The sequence below is a fragment of the Bison bison genome, unplaced genomic scaffold, assembly GCF_000754665.1.
Source record: "Bison bison bison isolate TAMUID 2011002044 unplaced genomic scaffold, Bison_UMD1.0 scf7180017864379, whole genome shotgun sequence".
In the NCBI taxonomy this organism is placed as follows: Eukaryota; Metazoa; Chordata; class Mammalia; order Artiodactyla; family Bovidae; genus Bison; species Bison bison.
This window is the reverse complement of record NW_011494951.1, coordinates 2,343,792-2,371,242: the sequence shown is the minus strand read 5'-3', so window position 1 is coordinate 2,371,242 and position 27,451 is coordinate 2,343,792. Positions and strand designations below refer to the sequence as shown.

General features: G+C 41.7%; 1 protein-coding gene across 1 annotated transcript in view; it reads right to left on the bottom strand.

The window, feature by feature from the left end:
- KMT2C (lysine (K)-specific methyltransferase 2C) overlaps window positions 1–27,451 on the bottom strand; it is a 179,156-nt gene that overhangs the window by 33,036 nt on the left and 118,669 nt on the right. The window contains exons 25-39 of the mRNA XM_010857354.1: window positions 26,979–27,109; window positions 24,339–24,519; window positions 20,643–20,747; window positions 20,277–20,324; window positions 19,144–19,281; window positions 18,938–18,970; window positions 18,712–18,837; window positions 13,807–13,939; window positions 13,369–13,583; window positions 11,700–11,773; window positions 10,442–10,624; window positions 8,175–10,058; window positions 7,446–7,738; window positions 3,588–5,413; window positions 2,374–2,485 (exon numbers count right to left, since the gene is read on the bottom strand). Of these exons, the coding sequence (XP_010855656.1) occupies window positions 2,374–2,485; window positions 3,588–5,413; window positions 7,446–7,738; window positions 8,175–10,058; window positions 10,442–10,624; window positions 11,700–11,773; window positions 13,369–13,583; window positions 13,807–13,939; window positions 18,712–18,837; window positions 18,938–18,970; window positions 19,144–19,281; window positions 20,277–20,324; window positions 20,643–20,747; window positions 24,339–24,519; window positions 26,979–27,109 (5,482 nt within the window). The remainder of the gene's footprint in view (window positions 1–2,373; window positions 2,486–3,587; window positions 5,414–7,445; window positions 7,739–8,174; window positions 10,059–10,441; window positions 10,625–11,699; window positions 11,774–13,368; window positions 13,584–13,806; window positions 13,940–18,711; window positions 18,838–18,937; window positions 18,971–19,143; window positions 19,282–20,276; window positions 20,325–20,642; window positions 20,748–24,338; window positions 24,520–26,978; window positions 27,110–27,451) is intronic.

Below are 27,451 nucleotides of genomic sequence, written 5' to 3'. Positions count from 1 at the left end.
GTGGGCTGCAGTCCACAGGGTCGCTAAGAGTCGGACACGACTGAGCGACTTCCCTTTCACTTTTCACTTTCAGGCACTGGAGAAGGAAACGGCAACCCACTCCAGTGTTCTTGCCTGGAGAGTCCCAGGGACGGGGGAGCCTGGTGGGCTGCCACTTGTGGGGTCGCACAGAGTCCGACATGACTGGAGTGACTTAGAAGCAGCAGCAGCTACTACACAACTGTGTGGTGTGCGAATCCTTCCTACTCATTTTACCTGTGATGAAAGGAAGACCCAGAGAGACCAACGTCCCCACAGTGACTAGTGTGGCTGCAGAGCCTGAGGCTGCTCCAGACAGCCCGCTCGGTTACGTGCCTCAGTAGACATTAAAACTAGTTCAAATCTTTTCGAAAATAATGAAGGCATAGTTTTCTTAGAATTTACATAATCAAACTGTTTATTCTGATCTTTATTTAAAACAAAAGATGCATCTTAATTAAGAACCTTCATATATCCTTATGTCTAAAGGTTAGAGCAAATCAAAAACTGGTCATTGACTAAGAAAAAGTCTACATGGTTAAAAATATCTGGCAAAATGTTACTCTAGTTAAAAACTTCAGAAACATTACCGCTCTGAATGAAAACACTGCATCTAGAGTTACCAAATGCTTCAACGTATATCTTCCAAATTATTTATTGAACATTATAATTAATGTCTAAGTAGATAACTATGTCTAACATTACAATTAACGTCTAATCACAATTTGGAACATAAGCTTTTTAATTTTTTTACTCAGGTTTTTGATTCATCTGTTGCCCCCAGGCCCCACTATAGCCTGGTGTGGAATGGGCTCTCAATCCACAGAGCACTCACTGTCCATCACCCTCAACTTATGCCACCACATGAAGGAGGGATCATCATCTCTGCCTCCTCAAAGACCTCAGCAGAAGCACTAACAACTTGCCGGCTGACTAACACATCAGTGTGTCTAAGTAGAGACTTATGCTGAAGGAGCAGGGGTTCCAAATCTCAGGTCTGTATTTTAAAGTGCAGAATTAAATTTACAATTTCCTTCTATTTTGACTACAGGCAGCAAACTACAGTATTATCAGCAGTACTGTGATTTTTCAAAAACAGAACTTGTTATTTTCATGGCAAAAGTTGTTGCACAAACCCAATTGGTCATTTAGGTTCATCACATCATTCTTTTGAAGTTATGGTAGTTATTAGGCCTACTGCCCAATTTATTCATGTATTAGAGAAGCACATATACCGTAACTTTTACATTTAAAGAACTATTTCAAATATAAATGATCTCCTCTTTAATATTTTGGTTTGGCATTAAAATATTCTGAGGAGTTCAAAGGCTTTACTGGAATGTCAAAAAGTCCACGACATAAAAAAGTTAAGAATCCTCATGAAGGAGAAACAGTGTTCACAGACGCTGTGCATGCAAGTCATTACAGTCTCTTCTCTGATCTCAACAATGCTTCTCAACCATTTCCAAAGTATCCAACAAAGCACCTTTGAAGAACTGTGTTTAAATTCATGTAGACTCACATTCAATTCCACGATCACCCACACTCAACAAGCAATTAGGCTAAACTGAGGCTCTATGCCTACTCTATGGACAGAGGTTCTCAAACAGCAATATACAAAAGAACCACCCATGGTGCCCACTAAAACCACAAGCACCGTCTCCAGATACTCTGGTTCAGTGTGTCTGCAGTTGAGTAAAGGAATCTTAGAGGAATTTTTAAAAAAGCTACCACATAATTCTGATGATGGTCCATGATCAGAACTTAAGAAACCCTTAGGGGGTGTAAATAATTTCAGAAATTAAGAGAGTCGAATAACTCATAATCTTCTCTGATGTGTAATTTTCGCATTTTTTCCTATTAATAGTGAAAAGGCTTATGAAGTTTCAAAGTGCTAACTCTCATACGTCCTCTGATGGAACAAAAAACCTTCAGACTAACACACCATCTTCTATTCTCAGCACAGAGCAGTTTAATGTCTGTTTCCCTGCTCACCCTTGCCTACTCTGGATGAAGCATCTCTGTCCCAAGCAGTTTTTGGTCAGCGTTACCTACTCCAAAGTACCTAAACAAGCGTGCACTTAAATACGTTGAATTTCCTGCTTAGTCAAGCCAATCTTGCAAACCATTCTATGATGCTTTATTATGTTTACCCTGAAATGAATGAAAATTCAATCTTTACATTTGTACAGCATTTTGCTTTTGATTATATTCCGCTGACATCACAACCAATTGAAATAATTCCCATTCATCCCTAGAATACAAGCTTTGTGTCACTACATGCTCCTTCCAGCAGCTAGCAGTGACTGCGTGTGCTTCTGATGCACAGTGAGCACGAGAAGCGTCAGCACCTACCTGTTCATGACCATCGGCGGCATGCCCATGTTGTTTTGTGCCATCACTTTATTTATGCCCTTAAGGGCCACCATTTTGGCTTTCATTATAGGGTCTGTAATTGCATCAAAATCTAAAGAACAAACATATTTTAAAGTTACTTATTTCACAGTACTTGGTTCAAGTGACACTAAGAGGTAACGTAACTCACAAACATCACACAACTTAGACTCTTATTCCTTGTTATTTAACAATCACTGTTACAGGTCTCTATTCTAGGTAAAGAATTATGAGAACCTCATCCTGAATTTACTTCCATCTAAGTGATCAACGCATTTAATACCTTAGTCCTGTAAGAATCTAAACAAGGTATTTGTCAAACACTGGCATAAGGGAAATGACAGCAGTAACCTCAAGTGATGAATTCCATTCATCTGAACTTTCACAAGGCTCAGCAGAATGTTCCACCATGATGAGAAGCTGCACTTATTACAAATACTAAGGAATTTTTGCTAAATTGGTTATTACTCAAGAGAAAAATGGATCAAGTTCTGATAATAAGGACAGGCTAAGGGAAAAGACCTCTTCGCATATAGAAATGGGCTAAAATGATGGAACTGGCAATGAATGTACGACAGAAGGTCAATTTTATTGTTTAGAAAAAGAAGCATTAAAAGAAAAAAAAAAAAAAAGAAAGGATTCCTTGGAATGTGTCCCTGATTGCTAGTTCTTTGTCTTAGAGACACTCAAGCATTCTTAGTGCATTGCTTTGTTTTTTTGGGGGGGGGGAGGCACGTTCCCCCAAATTAGTAAGCTACTGAAATAAGTTAGAGAGCTTTATATGACTAAAAAAACTGCCAAGCATTCATTGTACAAATGAGAAGTTTTCTCCTAGCATAATTTCTTTAAATTCACCTTTCAATGACTCTGAAAATACCTGGCAATAATGAGAATATATAGAAGGAATGAACCAAAAGAGATTTATTTCTATTAAGTCATCCCATAAAAAATAGAATTGAGAATGTCTGAAACTCCAAGAGTTTAATTTCTTGATTTACTGGGGAGGAATCTTAAAACTCTTAGTCAGTTTCATCTCAAAGCTGAAGAAGGAACAGAAATACAACCCTCAGTACTCTAGGCCACATGTAATTTTAATACAGAAAAAAGCTTGTAAGCATACCACATTCCACCCAAAGCCCATGGTAGTAATTTCTGAAACTCGGAGAAACTCCTACCGATATTAGGGAAGAACGGCTCAGACCGCTGACGGATCATGGCTTGCATCTGTCTCTGCTGCTGCTGTTCTTGTCTCTCTTGATCCAAAAGATCCTGCAGAAGTAGAGGCTGCTCCTCCAGAAGGAGGGGCCTCTCTCTGCTCTGCTGGGCTAGCGTCTGAGGAATCATTAGCTGCTGGGCCCCAGACATGCCACTGGTCCCAGGCTGACTTGTCGAGGGCACAGGCTGACCGGCAGGTTTGCCTGTCCCGAAACTGTGGTTTACTGGCGGCTGACCCTGAATGAAGCCTGGATTTACCTGCACACCCTGAGGGAAAGCATGGTTTAGTCGAGGGACTACTGCCACGTTAGAACTCATGGTATTATCCAAAACATGACCAGGCGGTGTCATCAGAGGGGGAGGCAAACTTGACACGTGGCCAGACGGGGAGGCCGGCAGAGTTGGTGCTGGAGATGCCAACGGCCTCACGTCTGCAGAATCAGGTTTTTCATTAGCAAGTAAACTTGAGAGAACTGGAGTTGGCCCAGGTGTGCCGCGCGGGGCGACGGCATCCTCAGCAGGCGGCTGAGTGGCCCCACGAGCCACACGCGGGCTGGGGCCGGTCGTTTCTCGCGTAGCCCTTTTCTCCAGCAGGTCTGCATCACAGGGCTGCGCAGGAGCCTTGTCCCCGTCGCTTCCGTCCAGAGGAGCAGAGGCCGGTGGGCAGGGAGGATCAACGCTATCTTTACCGTCCTCACTTTTCTCACTTTCACATGTGGCTTCCCCTTTAGAATTTGGAGACAGTACCTCCGTTTTGATCTCGCTGCTGACAGTGGATTTTTTCCAAGGAGAAGGCTTATCAGAAGGAACCACACTTTCGTTGTCTTGCTCCTTTTTTTCAGGTTCAACAGATACACACTGATTATCTAACTTATCATCAATTGGGACATTGAGGTCCAGTTCCTCGTTGAACATGCTCTTCTTGTCTCCCAGGTCAAGTTCCGGGTCTGTATAGGCGATGATATCGAACTCCCCCGACCGTAGGAGGTCGTCCAGGTTGGGGTCGTTCGCTTCCAAATTCCCCAGAGTGTCCAACTCGTCCCCCTTGCCATCTTCTGTATCCAGGTTTAAATTTTCAAGATCTTCGTCATCTAAGTCTTTGACTTCAACCCCTTCGAGGTCTTTAACATCGAGTTCTTTGACAGATGGGTCATCAGAATCAAGTTTTTCTTCGAGACCATCAGAAGACTGGGTGGTCATCTGTAAATTTTCAGATGTCGTTTCAGCTGGCACAGAGGCTGACAAAGGGGCCTCTGAGAACTCAGCACCCAAGGGATGACTCAGAGACCTCATGACCATCGCAGACGAATGGACAGCACGGCTCTGCTCTTGCTGAGATGGCGGCACTTGTTCCAAATTTGGGTGCACAGGCAGCTGATGAGGGAGACCCTGGGAAGGTCGTCTCATGGGGTCTGGGTGTCTGGGGCCTGGGAAGTCCGGCCGGGGAATGAAGCTTCCGTGGCGGGGATGGGAGGGTGCCTCAATGACGTTGCCAGGAACAGCAGGGAAGGGCAGCCGGGGCCTCCCATCTGGGGCCCGGTGCCTCAGCTCAATGAAGGCCTGGCCCAGTATGTTATGCTGCTGAACCGGCAGGCTCTGTGCTGGGAAATGTGCAGGAAGTCCACCGGGATTACTCATTGGTGAGTTATTTAAAGGCCTGGGCATATCTACAGATAGAGACCTTCTGAGCTGTGGAGGAACTCCAGATCCTTGCATTTGCTGAGGAGGTACAAGGAAGCGTTCCTGACCTGACAAGGTGCCATGACCACCTCCTGGAAATCCAAACCTAAAAGAAGAAATATATAACACAGATAGTTAACATAAAGTACTGAATTCAGAGTCAGGTTTATAAAAAGGAAAAGTTTTAGATTAAATACAGATAGGGCTTCCCTGGTGGCTCAGATGGTAAAGAACCTGCCTGCAAAGTGGGAGACCCGGGTTTGATCCCTGGGTTGGGAAGATCCTCTGGAGAAGGAAATGGCAACCCATTTCCTTCAGTACTTTTGCCAGGAAAATCCCATGGAGAGAGGAGCCTGGTGGGTTGCAGTCCACGAGGTCACAAAGAGTCAGACACGACTGAGTAAGCACACAAAATGTTGCCAAATGTAATAATGACTTAGTAAAAACAAAATTATCACCATTAGAAAGTATTATAAAGAATCTATATGAACATAAATTTTTGCCACATACTCTACAGTAAATACCATACCTGAGCTCTGATGACATCTGACAGAGATCATAAACGAAGACAAAGGAAAACAAACAAGCAGATGGAATCGGTTGTTTACAAATCAGCATATACTACTGGAGTTGCAAAGAAGGCTATGATGTGGAGGAAGCTGATTTAGGGGGACACTTGAGTAGGAGGTCTAATGAATTTTACCAGAGACTTACAGGTCTCTGCACTTAAGAAAACAAAGGTGATGACTGGACAGATTAACCTATTTGCTCAAAGAATGAGAATCAGGGGTAGTAAGACAAGAATGATAGGCATCATCTGTAAAGACTCAGTAAATGAATGAATTACAGAAAAACTTTTATTTGTATTGTACCTCATTCCTAGAAAGAAAGATAGGCAAGTTACAAACAAATATGGATTTTCCAGGCGGTGCTAGTGGCAAAGAACATGCCTGTCAATGCAGAAGCCTTAACAAGAGACACTGGTTCCAACCCTGAGTTGGGAAGATCCCCTGGAGGAGGGCATGGCAACCCACTCCAGTATTCTTACCTGGAGAATCCTCATGGACAGAGGAGCCTGGTGGGCTACAGTCCATGGGGTCATGGGGACTGAAGCGACTTAACACGTACAAATAAATATAAACAGAGTAACAGGCATAAAGTGAGGAGAAAGAAAAAAGAAAAATAAGGGGAAGACTTTAACATGAAGCATTAGACTAAAAAATATACCTGATAAAATGAAAAGCATATGTTAAAGAAATGCCTCCTTATTACAACTCAGGCCCACATTTGGCTCTGACCGTTCTACTAGTCATTTCAAAAGAGAAAACCACTAATTTTACAACCCTATTTCATCATGAGAAGCTCCTACAGGAAAACATCCTTTCGATTTGGAAATGTTCACAAATATTTACTGTTGCTGCTGCTAAGTCACTTCAGTCGTGTCCGACTCTGTGTGATCCCATAGATGGCAGCCCACCAGGCTCCCCCGTCCCTGGGATTCTCCAGGCAAGAACACTGGAGTGGGTTGCCATTTCCTTCTCCAATGCATGAAAGTGAAAAGTGAAAGTGAAGTTGCTCAGTCGTGTCCCACTCCCAGTGACCCCATGGACTGCAGCCTACCAGGCTCCTCTGTCCGTGGATTTTCCAGGCCAGAGTACTGGAGTGGGGTGCCATTGCAGTGTAAATTAAAATTAAAAATCTAAGAAGAAAATAATTCACATCACATATTTGACTGAATATGGCAGTAACATATTAGAGGTTTGATTAGTATGATAAACAATATCATTGTGGCTGTAACGTAATGCTAGCACAGTCAATATTTAATAACAAAGGGAATGTTTTTAGTCTGTAGAGTACTTAGAGATTTAGAAAAAAAATCTATGACGTCTCATTAGTGGAAAATAACATTGATTTTATCTCAAAGGAATCAAGAAGTAAAACTGAGCAACGAGGTCGTAAGAGTCACATCAAAGAATATACGAATGTACGAAACACCAGATCACGCTGCTGTACACCTGAAGCTAACGCAGTGCTGCAAGTTAACCACACTTCAATTAAAAAAGGGTAAAAAGAAGTCGTTTCAGTTGGGCATCTCCTTCTGTTGGCAGTTTACTCTGGCGTGAAATGAAAAGCCTTACCTGAATCCATGCGGCCTCATCCCCATACCGCTGACATCAGGTGGATAGACTCCACGGGCCTCCTTCGGGAAAACGGTGTATCGAGGTCCCAGAGGAGGGACCATGGGAGACCTGATGCTCCCAGGGTAGGGGGGTGGGGGCCGGGCAAACACCTGGCCGACGCTCTCTGGCTGCCAGTGTGGCGGGGGCCCCGAGTGGGGCACTGCTCCTGGGTCCTGGGTCCCCTTCTCCTGCCGACCGGCCATCTTCTTCTGCTGCTGCTGCTGGAGGATGATCTCACGGAGCTTCTGTCGCTGGACGGAAGGAAACACAGGGTGACTGGGACTTCTACTGACCCGTGCCTTTTTCAGCCTCAATGATTCTAATACTCCACTATGGTACTGTTTGAATCTTAATATTTCAAAGTATGATAAAACACGAGTTACACAAATAGTCAATCGGTTGTAAAAAAAATAAACATGATTTGGGTCCTTTTCCTTGCCATATAACCACCACAGAACTGAAGCTTTCATAGTTAAGAACGCCACTACAGACTCATGAAGGCTGAAATTAGATAGAACAGTAAGTCCGATTCACTGGTGTTGGTCCCACCAACTTCACTTTTCTTCTCTGCCAGTATGACAAATCATACTGAAAAGACCTGCTTTAACATCTATATATAAGTTACTCGATAAAACAGCTTTCTCAAATACTACATTTAAGACAACTAAGAAGATTCAAGCTGTTTACCTGTCTCAGTTTCTCTGTATCAGCCTGGGACATGTTAACAGTGCTCTGCGTGTCGGTGACCCCTGAGGTGGGTACGGGTCCGGGAAGCTGGGAGACGCTGGAGAACTGCTGGCCTTGCGGAGTCATGGGCGCGTTGGAAGGTGCCCCAAAGCTCCCCTCAGACCCAGGCCGTGGCTGATCAGCAACATCACGGGCAACCTGACTTGTTCCAAAAGCGTCAGGCTGTGGTCTCGGAGTCATGGGAGGCTGATCGTAGGGGTCACGGGGAGCAGATGGGGACACGCGGCTAAAAGCATCGGAAAGACCAGGACCAGGTGGCCTGGGAGTCTGGGAACAAGCATCAGGTGGCCTCACCAGAGGGCCAGGTAAGGCTGCTCCTCGATTATGTGCTTGCAGGAAAGGATCCTGGTTTGGCATGAGGGCCGGTCTTGTCAAGGACCTAGTAAAACCCTCTGAAATCCTTGGCCGTGGTGCTGCTGGTGTTTGCGAGTAAGGAACAGACATTCCAGGTCTTGGGGTTCCAGGAGGATGAGCATATGGGTCAGAATGCCTCTGACTGGCTGCAGATGGAGCAAACAAGTCTGCTTGTGCAGACGGCCGTGCGGTTGGCGGCTGCTGACTATACGGATCCATCGTGGTGGGCCGGGGAGTTCCAGGAGGTTGAGAATAAGGGTCTGGGTTGGAGCGAGATGTTCCTGGGGGCTGGGAATAGGAATCTACAACAGGTCGTGGAGTTCCTGGAGGCTGGGAATATGGGTCCTGAGATGTTGGCCTTGATATGAGTCCAGGCTGGGAAAAAGCCCTCGAGGGATGGGAGAAAGACTCATTCATTGCCGGGTGTGGGGTGAGGGGAGGCTGGCTGTAGGGATCACTGGACTGGTTATGAGAAAAGCTGTCTACAGGTCGTGGTGTCAACGTGGGCCTTTCATAAGGGTCGATGGACAATCGCCTTGGTGCCTGGGACACTGGCCCGTAAGGGTCCTGGGAGGGAGGAGCGGGCTGCATCGGAGCTTTAAAAGGGCCGGGACCACCGTCGAGAGGAGCAGGTGTCAACAAGGGCCGAGCATACGGGTCAGGGATCCGCTGTCTCTGAAATGCATCTGCCCGAGGAGATGGTTTGGGGAAGTGGTCACTGGTGCCAGGGGTGAGAGGGCCTTGTGAGGTCTGCTCAGAAAGGGCAGGAGACCGGGGCAAGCTGAGGGGCTTGGGAAATGGCTCTGTCAGCACAGGCCGAGGGGTGTCTGGAGGCTTTACGTAGGGGTCACTGCTCGCCACAGTGGTGGCGCACGCCTCTCGGACCGGCGATGGCCGGTTGGCTGCGGCCTCGCCCATCTGAGGCGGCCTGGAGCCCGATGGCAGTGGCCCACAGCTCTCCGCCAGTGCAGCGTTTCTTCTGGGAAAGCTGTGGCCCCCGGGAGGTGGTCGTGGGGTACCCACCATTTTTGCGTAAGGGTCCATTGGAGACGGTGGTCGGGAGTTGCATGATCCAGGGGCAAACACCTGTGGGGACGGGGGCTGAGAAGGCTGAGCCTGAGACAGACTCTCCTGCACCGACAGGCGTGAGGGCGCGGGGGGAGGCGGGGGAGCCTGCGGCTTCACAAACACATCATCTGAGGGGGTGGCGGTGGGGGTGCTGGGCAGCGGCTTTGGAAACAGGTCCTTGTGGAATGACTGGGCAGGAGACAGACTTCCATTCCCGGCCTGCGGGGTCAGAGGGCTCTGGATCCCACTACTGGGCGTGTCTGAGCCGGACTGGCCCATCGCAGGCTGAGAGCCCAGCTGCTGCTGCTGCTGCTGCTGCTGCTGTTGCTGCTCGCTCTTCACCTGCTCCAGCTTCTGCGTGGCTTCGATCTTAGCCTGCTGCTTGCTTTTCTGACGCATTTGCTGTTGAAACAAGAAAACAAGCCTATGTTTAAGGAATAATAAAGCTCCCTGTGGGGTGAGGTGGGGGCAACAGAAAATGTGTCTGTTCTCATCAGTTTCCAGATTGTTCCGTATTAAATTATAAATTCCTAAAGAGGTGAGACAGTTATTCACCAGAGCATACATAATGTCCACAGAAGTATATTGTTTGTAATATTTACTATAACTTCCCAAAGTCAACATAAATGTATTTTACTGAAAAAAGGAAAGCCTATTTTTAATCAGATTTTTATATTCTAGAAAGAACTGTATCTGAAATGATGACATAAATAGCTCTTTTCTCAAAAACCAAAAAAACCAATTTAAAAAGTTAATTCTTAAAAATAAACCCAAAAGACACACACCTGTCTGAACTTCCATTCCTGTTCATGTTCCGATTCTCTTTGCTTTAGTGGATCTTTAAAAAGATCCGAATCGATGCGAGAGCTGGGATCAATGCTGTCTTGCTGTTGCTGCCTTTTCATGGAATCATTTGACATCTGTACTTTATTAATGCGTAAAGCAGCTCTGTTATCTCTGGCTTTTTGCTTTGAAAAAAAGGAGAAGATGATTATCTCCCAGTATATGTTAAAATTAGAAAAACTATGACAAACTTTATCATACCAAAGCAAGAAAATGTCAGGTTAAATAGTTGAAATATTATCCTTGAGAACTTACAGCCTTTTACATATCAGAAGCTACCCCAACTCCCCCTTTTATAAAGCATGTTTCCATTCTAATTCTGGTAACAAACTCCTCAAAAATACAAAGATTAACACGCCTCTCCATTTACAGAAAAGAATACCAAATCAATTCTCCAAATCCAGAATCAGGAATTTGAAGCTTAACTTTCAAAAATAAATAAAAAACCCACCACTGAGAAACATTAAAAATACCCTGCCACTACCTCTGCCAGTCAAGGGAAAACAAAACAAAGAATCAACACATCCCCCCAAAACAGCAATGGTTTGCTTTCTCCAAGCAGTCAGCATCACTGGCAATACGTCTGCTGAAGCCCAGAGCACAAAGTAGCTGCGTGTTTTTCACAACAATAATGCAGATTTAAAATGCTTTAAAATGAAAGCAAAGATTTGGATCCAGTTGACAATCTTAACTTGGCGTTTTGGGAGAAAATAATTCACCATCTGAATGATGAATCTTATAAAACACCCTGATAACTCCTGCAAAGTCCATATTTCAAAAACTCCTTCAAAGTGTCCAGATATGTCTCTTTTAAGATACACAAAGATTCTCTACTAAACTTGATATAAAAAGGGCTTACTGTGGAAATAACTAAGGCACATTAATGCAGTTGCAAAATTTAGTACTTTTTTGAAGAGATAAAACAATTTAAAAATGAAATGAATTAACCATGCTCTCAGAATAAGTGACCAATCTTCAACATGCTGGTTCTGTTCACCAGCTTCTGAAAATGTCACCCTCTATATTAAGACATCATGAGTGAGGAAATCACTATAAAACAAAGCTGGTTATTAGTTGTACAAGTCTTCAAAAACATAGGTTTCTTCTGCAATGGAAAATTTTTTTTATTAAACTAAGACAATGAGAGTAAGGTTCAGGTATTGTGTTTAAGGATATAACACACAGCAGCTTTGTAAATACCACGTATGGTGCTCTCTCCTGTGAGCTTGCTTTTCTCCACAACTTGGCAATTTGCTTCACTCTAGTCGTCCAGTCTGCAACAAAAGCACACAGCATACACACTTACAGAGCCACAATAACGACGTGTCTTATAAAACGGTTGGTAAACGACAAATGGTTAAATCTGTCTTGTCCATATTTTCTTAAGTGAATACTCCTATATTTAGTTCTCTGTACACTACTGAGTTCCTGGTACACAATAAGCCAAACATAACTCTGAATGCAATGCTGCCTCACTAACAATCTCACCTGCAGAGCCGAAGTTTTTACATCAAAGTTAAGCAGCCAAGATAAAGTTAAGCCAAATGTAATAAATTCCCTCAACTACGTAAGATGCTACCAGAACAAAGCTCAAAGTTTGGAAAACATCTATACGTGAGACCAGTCTATCACGCTGACCCAGAGAAAGTAACCAGTACTAAAAATAAGCATCAGTACTGCTCACACACAGACGGACAAAGCAGTGATTTCAACCTGTGTCGGGACAGGACCGAAACTGAAGTTTGGGTGCGATCAACAGTCAGCAGCACATGTACAAACGGTCCTGTCCATATTTAGAGAGAGAGCTTCAACAAAGCCAGTGACAAAGGCAATCAGCTGAGAGGCCAACAGGCGTAACATGATATTTTCTGAGTTCTAGAATCGCATGGTACATCTATTAAAGAAAATTATCTTTAAAAAAGAAAACCTATACCGTCAATCTAAGGACAATTTACACTGACGTTTTAAGTGACTTAACAGAACTTTCTAAGCAGCAAAAAGAAGTGTGATTAAAAAAAAATAACTTGAAGAATGTGTATGTTGCCTTAACATTAAACCATTGATTTATCAGCATTAAACCACTGATTTCTGTTAGATTCAGTAGCATTTATTTCTATATACGATGAATAAAGTACTACAAGGCGTCCAAACCAAAAAAGCACATAAAAGACAGGGATCGTCCATAAGAACATCCACTTCTAGGTGCCCTTCCAGTAATTTAAAAGTGCCGTTATGTTGACAGCTGGGAAACTATTTCAAGACAAAGCTTAAACGTCCTTTTCAAATCCTGATTTGTCTTGCAACATTAACTCAAGATAATAAATCAGCATTTGCTTACAAATATTCTGTCAGTGACATTTCGTTAATCCAAATGTTTCATCCTCCAGTTAATAAGAATGTTCAAAAAATGGTAATACCCCACCATCTGCTTTTTTCAAACAGGTTGGACAGTTGGGGGGAAATAAGAAGTTAGTTTCCATGTGAATAATACTTAGAACTGGGTCTAATTTAGCCTACCTTAATACTTCTGAATAGATAGTAAGTTTCTGTTCTAGGAATTTTTTTTTACAACTATGCATGTAACACAGTACCGACTTCCACGTATTTAAGAAGACTGCTCAGAGCCAGAACCATTTCATTAACTGAAATTAACTCTGAGGAAACAGCAAATGGGTACAGGGCTTAGTACGAAGAAAATGCAAGATGCCTCTAGGTACCTAGGGAATCTTCACGTTGCACAGAGTCACGCTAGGTCAGAACTGATGATGATACTGGGCCCTCTCGTGTAGGGAAGCAAAAACCCAGAGCCTCTCAGCACACGTGTGGGAAAGCCAGTCGAACGGAAAGCAGTGACACACCCATGGCTTACCCGGGTACTCTCCCTTCAGGTTGGGGAAATTGATGTTCGTGTAGAGGACTGGAGCTACTGTTGCCATCCCACCCAGGGCCTCCTCTTTCTCCCACTTGAGAGTGCTCCTCTGGGCGTTTGACATCGTGTCATTCTCTCCCTCCACAGGGGGAGCCGATGATGTCCATGAGTTGGGAGGATCACCAGCCATTGGATTAAACGCTGGATTTTTATCCCTGCCAAATGATAAACAACTTTACTTCATAAACACAGAATAGCTTTCTAAGTACTATGGTCAAGTACACTTTCATTAAACCCATACCTACAATGTTTGATGGGTTTTAGCAAAGATCACCATGATTTTAAGACACTAACACTGGTCACAGTAAGTCAGACTGATAAACACCTATATAACAGAAATGATTCATGTTTCCATATAGAGTCAAGGCTTTTAAATACCTGGCATCAGCATAGGGGGATTGCACTACAGCAGAGAAAGTTCCCAGTCCACTTCCGGGAGGTAAAGAATTGTGTGGGAGGTGAGGACTGGGTCCAATGAGGCCGTTCATGAGTGGCATCCGTGAAAAGACATCTTCAAAGAAGAAAGCATATTACTCAAAAATAATTTAAAAGTAACAGAAATATTTCTAAATAAAAATCTGTAATACTACTCAAAAATAGAATTTTCCCCCAATATTATACTGTAAAATATTGCTTAAAGAGTGACTTTTGGCTATAAAATTCTGAAATATTTCTCTGTATTTCTCTATAATTCTGTTTACTTCATCATGGTATGACGGGAGTAGCATGTGTTTTGGAGTCTGATGCCCTAGGCTTGAATCTTCATTCTGCTACTTGTAAGAAGCAGAATCAATCACCACTTTAATAAAACGAAGGTATTCTGTAATGTATGTAACCGGCATACCGTATGTGCAGTTTTTAGCACAGTGCCTCCCATGCAGTAAGTATGCAGCACATATGAGCTCTAAGAAAAAAAATCAATCTCAAGAAATGATAGCTAGGTTTTATCAAATCTTCTTCTTCACTCAAAATTTATGAACAGATATTCATATACAAATAAAAACCCCACCTATTATTCTTAAATTGGCACTTTTTCTCTAAAATAGTTGGGAACACGCAGTATTGCACCTACCATTATAAACTAGATGATCACTGTTAAAAATATGGAATTTGCACTACTTGGAGTTGCAGGCACCAAGTCCGCTTTAACTCACATTCCATCACCTTCACGTCTTTCCCTCAGAGACATGAGGTAAACCATAATGAGACCACCCTGTGTTTCCCCAAACTCTGCACAAACACAGAACTCCAACCCTTATTGTGATCGTCTGTTCTCCTAAACTATTTGGTAGTCAGTCAAAAACACCTTTTTTGGGTGTATCTTCAAAAATCCCTTCCATAAGTTTACACTGGTAATCATTTCATGATGTAAGGTAAACTGTTATGCTATATACTTGAAACTACAGAGAGCTGTATGCCAATTATCTCTCAATAAAACTGGAAGAGGGGGAAAAAAAACCCCTCCAACTTAGAGACACACTTTCAAGTAATAAATACATGGCCTCTACTTTTAACACTCAGAACAACACTGGAGATCCACACCTGTATCACCAGTTAGTTGTGCAAATAAAAATCAGTCATGAGGTTCGCTACTACTTGGCACCCCTGGCACAATGACAGAGCACTCCTAACCTGATCATTTGCCAAATGGTTAGAAAGAAAAATAACCAGAAGTGCCTTGCCCACAACACGCTCTGCACCACAGAATGTCCGGTCAGCTAAACCAGATCCTCCATTACATCTCAAGTTCCTGTCTGAGGACGCTGGGGCTGAATGTCCACAGATTTTCAGGCTCTGTCTCAAGGGCACTGGTCCTGGAAATAACCCGACATCAGGTTAGGGCCCCTCCTGCAGAATGGCAGGGCTGGGCCCACTGGTTCGCGACTCCACAACAGCCAAGTGTCTGAGGACGCCTAAATTCACTCCAAGGATTAGATTAAGGAGCAAGATTTCTGCATTCATTCCAAGTAGAATGCTACCTCTATTTTCATCTTAAGAGAAAAGGAGGTTCCACTAAGCAATGTATTTCACTGAAAAATATCAAGTGTCTTTCATGTAATTAGGCTAAACCAGAGCTCCCTTCCTGGCCCTGAGAATGTGAGCAGTCCTGTGGCACTCTACCAGCACTGACGACTGTGCCCGCAACACAACCGTACTGGAAGGTTATGTAACAACAGCAGCTATTACCTATTTAGCTTGGCCCTGTACTAAAAGGCTTTACACGCGTTAATTAACTCGCTGGTCCTCACACCAACTCTGTGGAATGGGTTATCATGTGTAGCTCCATTTATGCAAAAAAGAAAAAAGACCCAGAGAAATTAAACAGCCTGTTGTTGCTGTACACATAAATAAATGCAAAGCATTTTTCCTTTATTATGATTTTAATTAGGACGTGGTCTCCACCCGCTACCCCACACCTCTCAAGTTTACCATTACCTGGTCATACTAGTATCTTTTTCAAAGCGTGGATAAGAACTGATTGAAAAATTACTTCATGTAACCTCCACTTAAAGTGATTTCAAGTACTCTCTCAGTCTTCCTGAAATTTCCCTTCTTCGCTTTCTGACCTGTGTAACTGCCAGCACACCACGCTCTGCCCTCTCCGCTCCTACCAGGCTGCTCCGCTAAGGATCACAACAGCCTTGTCTGACCCAATGAAACAGCACACCACCTTTTACTCTACTTGGCCTTACAGACTGTGTCACGAGCATCACCGCTAAGACCCTACCTCGCACTCAGGGTCTCCACCTGTTTTCACTTTCATCCAACCCTCAAAAGAGGGAAAGAAAAGGAGCATGCAATTGTATATAAATATGAACCAGCTGTGAAGCATATGATTTATTACATTCACTTAAAAAGAGTTCAAGATTCTACATTCTACTGAAGTATATCCTTTTAAGAAATCTCACCCTTCTGATCACTACACAGACAAGTCCTAAGCCTTTATCTACAGCTCCGAACAACGCAAATGCCTGTAAGTCAGAACAATGTATATGCTCATTTCTAACAGAGTAAAAACGGCCTAAAACTAAGCTCATTACATCTCCACCTCTCTCCTCTACAACACACACACACTCTGTCTCTCTTCTTCGCTCCATGTTTCAAGTTTACGGCATGACTGATTATCTTCTGGGCCAGCCTGACATATATACAGTCCAGTCCAGTCTCTTTCCTCTCACCTCACATCGTACACCCAATTGGTAGCACAATCCTACTTATGCTAACATTGCTGTCTATCAAATCCAATTCCTCCTTTCAGTTACTACTGCAGATATATTCACATGGAACCCAATTTTTCATTCAGTCCCAACTGAAATAAACTCATTAATATACAACTCTTCCCATCCCAAATCCACTTCCAGTATTAACACCAGAGCTACTTTGCCAAAACATGTGACTCATCAGATCATTTCACTGATGTGAGGTCTCCAAAGGCTGGAGGAAAAAAGGCCAACTGCCAACGCCTAGCTGTCCAGACAAAATCTAGTCCCAATGTCGTACTTTCTAATTTGGCCTCCTTAAACACTGTCCCTTTTACCTCTCCTCCTTTGCTCTGGGAGCAGCAGAGCTGCCATTCCTAAATAGGCACATGTCTCCCTGCATGTGATCTGACGCTATTTTATCCTTAAGTTATTATTCTTTCAAACACAAATACTGAAATCTCAGAGACTCTTATAGCTCTGCTTGAATTATGCTCACTGTAATGGACATGAGTTTGAGCAAACTCTAGGAGATAGTGAAGGACAAGGAAGTCCGGCATGCTACAAGGAAGGAAGTCTGGATTGCAAGGAAGTCTGGGTTGCAAAGAGACACGAATTGAGTGACTGAACCACATCAACAATAATAGAAATTAGTTGTCTACCTAAAAGTCTACAATACTACAATTATAAACTCTGGTGGCTAGTCAGCCTTAGTCATCTCTGAGTTACACGTAAGCACCTAGCCAAAACCCACCTCCGCTCCAAGTAAACATCAACCTTCCTAATCCTCAGTATCTTATTAAACATGAGACTGCACATTGAAATGATTTAAACAATGATCATAAAACCTTTTTATAAAGGAATACATCTTTAACTGATTTGATTTTTTACATACTTCTAGTTTCAAAAAACTTGGAGACAGTTGCTTTTATTTTTATGTGCTGTGAAGAGAAACATGGAAGAGTTTTTAATCATTAAGAAAGCGTATGGGAACAATTATGTCAAGAAGTGCTTATGAATCTGTTTCATCCAAATGTAAATCACATTTGATCTAGCAAACATCATGGTAAACTGATGTTTAGGACTAAACTGGTAGAAACTAAAACATTTCAATTATGTGCATTATAGAAATGTTCGTGTACACACAAAATTGGTGGCCAAGGTAACATTAAATCATCTGCACTTCTTAGCACTTACACAGTGTATGAGCTCATAGAAGCATCATCATAGATCATTCAGTTCAGAGTCACAAGGCAGCGACAACAGGAGAGAGAGAGGACCCAATACTATCAAGAACACGGTCTGAAGCAGTATCTCCTTACCTATGCCCACAAAATTCTGATCCTAGCCTATCAGATTTCAGCTCTTCAGAAAGAGGGAGAAAGGAAAGCCTGAAATTTGTTCTGCAGCTAGTTACAAACAGGTAGAAGAAAGTGTGTTAAACAAAACAGGCAATTTCCACAGAAGTAGGCATTTCGGCTGACAGTGGTAGAAAGGGCACCGATTTACTCTGCGGAATTTACTGAGGCCATGTTCTGTGGCAGGTATACAGCGAAGGCAGCTGTGACTCTAGCCTTCAAGGAGCTCACCGTCTACAGGGAGACCCGTAATGCCCCAAAGGGGCGTTTATATTTGCACCACATGCTATGAATGGAAAGCCCGGGGGGAGTGTGGGAGTGGAGACTTGCTGGCCACAGAGGGAGTGACTGAGGCTCAGACCACATGGATGAGTCCAAGGCAGCCGGTGAGGGCCGAGCAGTTCTCGGAACATTTCTGCGGGAACGACTGAAGAAAGGTGACGCGGGACCAAGGACTGGGGGCAGGGAAGGAGGCGGGCACCGTTAACAGGGGCACTGCCAGTGAAGTGGGCAAAAGAATTCTGACCACAGAATGAGCCGCCGCGTTCCAGGGAAAGGCAGGGAGGCGGGGGTGTGACTGAGAGGAACTCAGAGGCTGGTCCTACCCCGTCACTGCGAAAGAGGACCCTCTCTTGTCATGTCTGCGTGCGTGGTGGCCGAGGGGCAACGCGAGGGGGCACACGCGGCAGGGCCGTACTTACGACACTTGTCTAGAGGCGACGTACCCTGGCCGTGCACGGGCAGCAGCTGGGGCGCAGGGGGCGGTGGCGGCTGCGGTATGGGGGGCGGGGGCGCAGCCGCAGGACTGAGCACCGCGGTAAACAAGTCCTCCACGTCCTTGCCCCCAAGCTCTAGGAGACACAAGGACAATGGCAGCACGGTTAAGAGACTACGAGAGCCAGAGTGCAGGGAGTGCTATTTCCATCAACAAGAGAATCAGAACACAAATACCTGGAATTTTATACAACTTGCTGAGAATTGCTCCTAGGATAAAAGAGATGGAAATATTAAAAACTGCCTTGTCAGTATCTGGATGCAATATAGTATTTGTCACAGAACGATCAGAATAGAAGTTAAGTGGCATGCACACATCTTTGAAGATCCTATTACATTTCTGCGCGTCTTTAGAAAGCCCAGATGGAGGGCAAATGCTTTACCGTCTGTGACCATCTTGTCAAGTTCAGGGCTGAGGATGCCATCGAGCTGCTCTTCACTTAGAGGCCGTGAACTATGACCCACACTTGGTTGAGGCAGAGACGAAGGGTCATCAGCACCCGAACCAACGTCTATTCCAGCTAGAGGAGCAAGGTACGTATATTAGAAAGTGGATTCTGAACACTCACACAAAATGCGTTAACACAATTTACCTGCATTAACACACAACAACAGGATTAAAACAAAGCAATGGAAAGCCTGTAATTCTGAATTAATCTAGATTTTTAAACCAATTCAGGGGGTCAATAAGTAAAAATTAGGCACAATGCATTTGTAAACTTAGGTTCTGCTTAAAAAGTTATGGTTTAATCAAGGGAAGTACATTTCCTCAGAAACAAGAGAACACTTCTAGTTCTAAATTGCTAATTTCTACACACAAAAAAGCACCATATTATTAAGTTAGGGGTCTCTAAGAAGAGTCAATATATAATGTTCAATATACTTTTAACTCAAACTTAGAAAACTGTGGTTTCAAATGCAACTGGGTCAACTATCATATGCAGGTTGTAGAACAATCCAGTTTCACGCTAACTAATGGAAAGCTCAAAACTCTTAATGCTTAGTAAAAATCATCCTCTGGTGAACAATTCCAACTACAGATCTTATTTCTGAAATATTCTGTAGTCAAAAACAAGATACAGATTATGTTCTTAACATGCTGTATCTTACAAAAATTGGTTTTTAAGCAAGAGTAACATTTAAAAGTGGTTTATTGTCTATTTTATCACACTTCCTCAATATTACTATCAACAAGTGAAAATTCATCTCTTATTTGAGCTTATCCTAGGAACTATCAATATAATGTTTGCATAATAGTACAGATTACTTTCTAACAAGAATAAAACCATTCATTAAAAAAAAAAGAAAAAGAAAGAACACTACAGAGAAAGTCACCCAGAGCACGGTACAGGTGTACCATGCTTTAGTGCACACACAGAGAGAACAAAGCTGGATTAGTGACAAAGGAGCACTGTAACAAGTACACATGCACCCACAGGCTGTTTCGGCTGAAATCACTACTAAAAAAATAAGACAAACTACTTCTAGTCAGCCACCACCCACCGCTGTTTCTTACCAAATGCACAAGGTGAGCTCTCAACCTGGAAAGTGCATAAATCAAGACCTACAAGACCCAAACCAAATACAATGGATGATTACCACAGGAGCGGGAAGCGGGGGTCGGCTCACACAAAAGAAGAAACGAGGTACATAAGGCAAAAAGTCTTAGCTCTGATGCAATTAAAAAGACAACAGAAATTACGAATGTGCTATTTCCCCTCTTAAAGCAGGAAAGTCAAGGCAGATCAAATAAAATGATGAGTTTGACGATGCCAAAGAAAGAAAAAACTTTTTCCATTTCAATGACTACGCCTGTTTCACACACACACACACACACACACCTCTCAACTCACATCATAAAATAGACACTGGGCAAATGTACCTGAATGATCAACTGATTTAGCAAGGTCATCTGAAATTATTCCAAGAATGTCATCATCTGTGTTTAAGACTTCAGAAATGTCAGCTAAGGGGTCATCAGCAGCACCTAAGTATAGTAAGTATATTTTCAAAGTGTCACCATTTTCCTAGACATTAAATTCTAAAACTCATTCATTCAACCATTTACCAAATATTGAGAATATAGTAGATACTGAGGTAAGTGCCAGAATCATAAAAAGATTATTATTTCTAAAGTAAGGAATTTTTCATAGAAAAGGCACTCCAACATTTGAATAAGAAAACATTAAAAATTAAGACTTTTGTTTTTGTGACTACTGTATATTAACAATGAAATAAATCTTAAAATAAAAACCCACAGGCAGTAAAAGTGAAATAGAATGCTGTAACAAAGCAAAAAAAAAAAAAGAAAACCATTTAGAAAAAGGCACCTCTAAAAATGACATCTAGAAAACACAATAGAAGGTAAATATTAAAGACAAACCTACTGCTTAAAGTTCCTTGTAAAGTATAAAGCAAATACCATCGAGTAAAATGCCTACTTCCAGCTTTACTCTTAACACTCATTAATTCACTCATTTACTCAAGAAGGAACCTGAGCATCCACAGAATTATGTCTATGCAGCAAGCTAACAGGCACTGGTCCAGCCACTAGGAGAGAGAAGGGACGAACACACAGTGCAGACACGCCAGAGCTTCCTCTTTCAGAGGCAGCGGAGAGTGAACAAAATGAAACCAGTGTAAGTGCTATAAAAATAAACAATGAGGGGAAAAGGATTAACAACAACATGGCAGGGGCCACCAATCCTCCACGTACTCAAAAGCCCACATCTGACCTACACTCGCCCCTCTAGCATCATTTCCACATCTGCAGATTCAGCCCGCCAGAGACCCCAGGACTGCTGTACATATGAGAAAAAACCCCGCATCTAAGTGGACCCTCGCAGTTCAAACCCCTGTTGTTCCAGGGGCATCTGTAAAACGGGAATCTGCTGGAAGGTTGCTAGAAGAGGGTGTGACTGATGTCTTTTTTTTTTTTTTTTGACTGATGTCTTAAAGGGAACACACTGGCTGCCAGGTGCAGAATGGACCAGGGTGGAGGAGGGTAAGGCGTGTTGGGAGACGAGCTGGACCGGGGAGCAGGAGCGGCCATGGTCCCGGTGAGAGGCGGTGCCCGCCTGCACACAGCGGACGGAGGCTGAGGTAGGCAGCCGCTGGTGTGGGATGGCATCTGAAGGCAGAGACAAACTTGTGGGTGTGTGAGATGTGGAACGTGAGACAATCAAGAGCCAGGGAGAGCGACAGGGTTTCTAGCCTAATCAAGTAGGAGAATATTTAGGCTACCTTTAGTGACTTTATTAGTCACTTAAGGAATATCAGAATTTTTGAATCCGTTTTTGACTGTTTTTACTTAAGAAAAAAAAAGAAGATGACATAAAATACTCCAGACTCTAGACCAAGTATTTCTATAAAACATAGTCTTGTCCCTTTAAACATATCAGACAGAATGCACACGTACATAAAAATACAATTTTTCAAACTGAAATCCAAAGTATATTTTGTATGCCCAAATATTTGTAAAGTTTTTAAGAAATAAAATTATTTCAATACTATATTCTCTAGACAACAGTATCCTTGAATGAAAAAACAAAAAAATGGGGTAACTGTTTCAGGGTAACATTTATTTGATTTTAAATCAGTGGAGGGTTTCCCCTCGCAGTCCAGCAGTTGAGACCCCACACTTCCACTGCAGGGGTCGTGGGCTCAATCCCCAGTCAGGGAACTAAGATCCCACAAGTCACAAAGCATAAATAAAACACAAACAAAGACACTTAAACCGATGGAATTCTATTAAACAAGTAACAGTCAGTGTTTTTTAAAAGACTGTGTTTTAAAAGTTCTCCTCTACCCGATGATATTTCATCTTATTAACAAATTATTAAAACTGACATAATGGAAAATATTGAATAACTTTTTTTGAAAAAGAAAGCTATTAGTTTTCAATTCCCCATCATAAAGGCAAAAGAGTGGTTCAACTGTACAGATTTTGACATGTGTGTTATTCCAGTCCTCTATATTTTGGCTTAGTCACTAAACCATTCTCTCTTCATCAATTTTTTGGGGAAAATGACTTCAAATAAAGGAAACCGGAATGAAAAATGGTATATATCAATGTCTTTCCTGTCACAGTATCTCCTGCCCAACCCCAGTTCGCTTTCTTGTAAAAACTCAATGGCAATTTACTTCTATGAAAGCCTTTAAACGGCTAGGCAGATTTTTACAAGGCATCCTTCAAACAGTAAGACATCCTTTGAAACACCTGCAAGTCTTTCACTATACATTATTTTAACAACATACTGACACGGGTGAGAGCAGGAAAATACTCAAAACAATTGAACTAAAGTAACAGTAAAATGACCTGTTAACATTAAACAAAGAGTATGGCCTTTAGTCTCATGCTGAACGTGTGCTTTCAAATAACAGGGGGCAAGACTGCTTCTAATTATTTCAAGAAGTTAAAAGATTAATAGTAACCTGTATTTCAATCCAGGATGATGCCAAGTTAATGAAAATGTAATTCAACATTATCTAAAGTCATCTTTCAGGGGATGCTGCTTTAAGATTATTTTCAAAATTGAGTTTATAAAATTAAATGAGTGGCAACTGCAATTCAACGACAAAAAGGGAGCCTGTCAGAAGAATATTTAATTTGTTGCTCATTGTTTAGTCGCTGTATCGTGTCTGACCCTTTGTGACCCCATGGACTGCACAATTGAAAGTAAAACAAAAATACAGAAGTGGAAGAAAAACTTTGTGACACCAAGCCAGCTAAACTCTGGAGAGCCCTGCTGATGTTAATATTACTTTATACACAAAGTATAAAGTTCTTGTATTTTTCTCTGATTCTGAGCAGTCCCTGTATCCCCTGTGTCTAGAGTCTCAATAGAGGACAGGTTTGCAAGGGACATCTGGCAATATCCGGAGACGTTTTTTATTATCACAACATTGTGAGGCTAGAGATGCTGCTGAATATCCCACAATGCTCCAGATGGCCTCCCTCCACCAACAAAGGTCGATGGCCTAAACTGTCAGCAGTGAGAAACTACCTAAGCCAATAGGTTGCTGCTGCTGCTGCTGCCAAGTCGCTTCAGTCATGTCCGACTCTGTGCGACCCCACAGACGGCAGCCCACCAAACTCCTCTGTCCCTGGGATTCTCCAGGCAAGAATACTGGAGCGGGTAGCCATTTCCTTCTCCCAAGGCAATATATTCCACGGTATATTAACACAACGGGTCAGACAGCTTCCAACTACAGTATTTATTCTTTTTTTCTTCTTTGGAATTTCTTGGGGCTATATAATTAATTTTGAAAAACATCTTAAGTTGAAGATTATTGTAACTCACCAATCATGGCCTCATTATACTCCCATATGTCGCCCTCAGTCAACAATAAACCAAGCATTTTCCTTTACAACTTGCAAGAGTTGATTTCATTGTAGTAACAAAGATGAATTTATTTGCTAAATCATACAGACCTGGTCGACTTAAAAAATAGTTGCATTTACTGAATGCAAGTTTTATTTCAATAAAGGTAAGTTTTATAAGCATTTCAAAGGTCTGACTAAAAGGAAGATGAATGTAATGTGATAAAAAACAATCTTGTCGTTTCCTCTACATACCGTGAGCTCCAGGTTTTGCTGGCATTGAGGATGAACTAAGTAGCGGGTCTAAGGAAGGATCCAAGAAAGTGGTGTTCGTGTTTGTTTTATAAGATAGCTGGGTTGTGTCTTCTGATAGATTATCCAAACTTAGTTTGTTTTGTCTTGTTGTATCTAGAAGATCTTTTCCAAAGAAAGCTTCCTAGACAAAAAGAAGCACACGTGGAAACGACTGACTCAGATATAAAATTCTAAAATGAGAGTACAGATAACTGTCATTTTGATAAGAAGGCAGAAATAACAGAAAAGCTTAGTATTTAACAATTTAAGAATTGAACATAGGAATATGTAAACAATAGAGATAGCCTGTCAATTATTTTATGTAAATCCCCTTTTTAAAAATAAGCTTTTTTGTGTTTTTTAAAATAGAATCAAGTAAAATTAACCAAATAAAACTACCCAATTCTGTCAAATGTTTCTAGCAACCGCAGTAATTTCATAATCCCAAGTTAGACTACAGTGAAACTTAAAAATGGATAAATTTATACTATGTATGGCACCTTAATTCATATTATAAGAAAAACTAAAACTTCATGAATATTACTAACATTTGTAGATGATCTATAGAGGCTAGCTCAAGGGTTTGATCTACAACTTTAATATTTGTATACTTCACAGATAGATTTAGCAATCTCCTACTGATGCGTATAACCACATTATAAAGACTTCACACACTATAAATCTCAAAGAAGGTTTTTACAGTCATTTTAAACAAACTATGTGTACAAAATTTACCACCATTAAAAGCCTTGGCGTTTTATTCAGTTACTCACGCTGACTTTACTCCGTTTCAATATACTTTATTGTAGAGACCACTGTTTCAAGCCTGGCCTCCTTGCAACTCCAGGATCTCTCCCCAACTTCCCCAGCATCAATAAGGAGAACAACAGGAAGCGCTGGGGACCCCCTTCACCTACTTCTATTCCAAAATTCTATTTTCTATAATGTGGTCTGTCTGGAAAGGGGAGGGCAATTTTGCAGTAACTACCCACATTTAATCTTGCCAAAGATACATAAACAAAAGAGGTTCACTGCATTATTTTTGTTATATCCCTCCAAAATGAAAACAGCCTCAATGTCTGTCAGAAAGCATATGACTAAATTATAAACATCCATACTGTAAAATACATAAATTTTTAAAAAGGATGTAGGACTATGCTGTCAAAAATAAAGCTCTAAAATACAGTACAGTTTTAAAAGAAAGCAATTTGAATGATATGTCCAGCAAAACATAAAATACAAACCAAGACTATTAAGATTGTGCAAAAATAAATTATTTAAAAAGTTCTCAAAGGAGAAATGCCAAGCAGTTAACTTGTGAAAACCGACAGGGGAGGATGGTCTATGAAATCTGAAAACCCACAAAGATAGCACTGGGCAGGAGATGACTGGCTTCTTACACCAGCAACGCTGGTATCACTAAGAAAAATGCTGAATAGTAGAAAGCATCTTGGAACTTTATAGATTATTTACTTAATGCCTTCAGTATAAATCTGAGAGATCTGAGAACACCATTAGCAAAAAATGTTTCTTTGTATGGCTCATGATGAATTTAGTGGTATTTATCAACCATCGGGTATTAACTAAAGACCACAAAACTATTTCTACTGGGTAGATTACACAATTATTTATACCTTATCTTGACACTGCTGTAATTAATAAAGAAAAACTAGAAAAAAACTGTTTATCAATTCCTCGTGGATTTTCATCACTAGTCACTATATTTCCCACTCTACTCCAAAAAGCTGTGAAAAAAATTACAATTGCTATCACAAGATGTCCAAGTAACAGTACCATTCATTACAAGTTTCCTTCATATCAAAAATGTGTAAATTACTGATGAACACCAGGGGCATTACACCTGTTCACCAGAAGACAATCTAGATTAAGATTACGACTATAGCAGTAATCAGGAAATCCAATCCACTATTTTTAAAGGCTCTTTTGTGAAAGTATGGAATGATCAGTTTTCATACTTCTAGAATGAATGGGTGCAAGCGTGCCAAGTTACGTCAGTCACGTCTGACTCTTTGTAACCCTATGGACTGTAGCCCACCAGGCTCCTCTGTCCATGGGATTCTCCAGGCAAGAATACTGAAGTGGGTTGCCATGCCCTCCTCCGGGGGATCTTCCTGACCCAGGGATCAAACCCAAGTTTCTTTTGTCTCCTGCATTGGTAAGTGGGTTCTTTACCACTATTACCACCTGGGAAGCCCCTAAAAGTGATAAATGTTATTAAAGCTGTAATTCTGGCTGCCAAAAAACCATCTTCATTCAGTGAACATAATCACTATAACCAGTGCTGGCAAAAGGAGTCCACCAGAAGTGGGTCTGCAGAGCACAATGGTGTGCCTGGTTTGCAAGAATGAGCCTTTCCCAGCCAAATATGTCTTCTGAAATTTAGAAGTGAAAAACTGGGATTAAAAAAGAACTCTGTGAAAAGTATCGAAGCACAAAAAAGATGAACGTAATTTTTAAGTGCCCCTAAGACGGTAAAAATAGCATTTGGGATGACAAAAACAATAAAACTATTTTTCAAAACTCAAGACATCACTTCATGTTTCTTTATTAACAAATACATAATATAAAGCAAAATATTACTTGTAAATAGACAGGGAAAATTTCTTCCAGCTTATTTTTCCTTTTTCGGTATCTCTTCTTTATTTTTTCAGTGTTTTCATTAACAGAAATAGATTCATCAACTAAGGTATCTGGTAACTGCTCACTCCAGCCTGAAACAACAATCACACTTATAAATATGTATTTAAAATTTTCAGATAAACCCACCAAAATAACTAATAATAAATGATAACTAACTTACCAACATACACACAGACAAGTTTTGTCTTTATTCTTTCAGTTTTATTGAGATATAACTGACATACAGCTGTCTAAATATATACATAATGACTTGACAAAAATTTTTCACAAAAAGATCTGTTAATTTTAAATATCATAAAAATTCATTTCATGTCTACTTAGTACCAGCATGCTTCCTATTGTGTCTTAATGAGTATTTTCTTACAAAGCAGAAATTTGTTTTTATGTAAATGGTGACATCTTGTTAAAGGTAA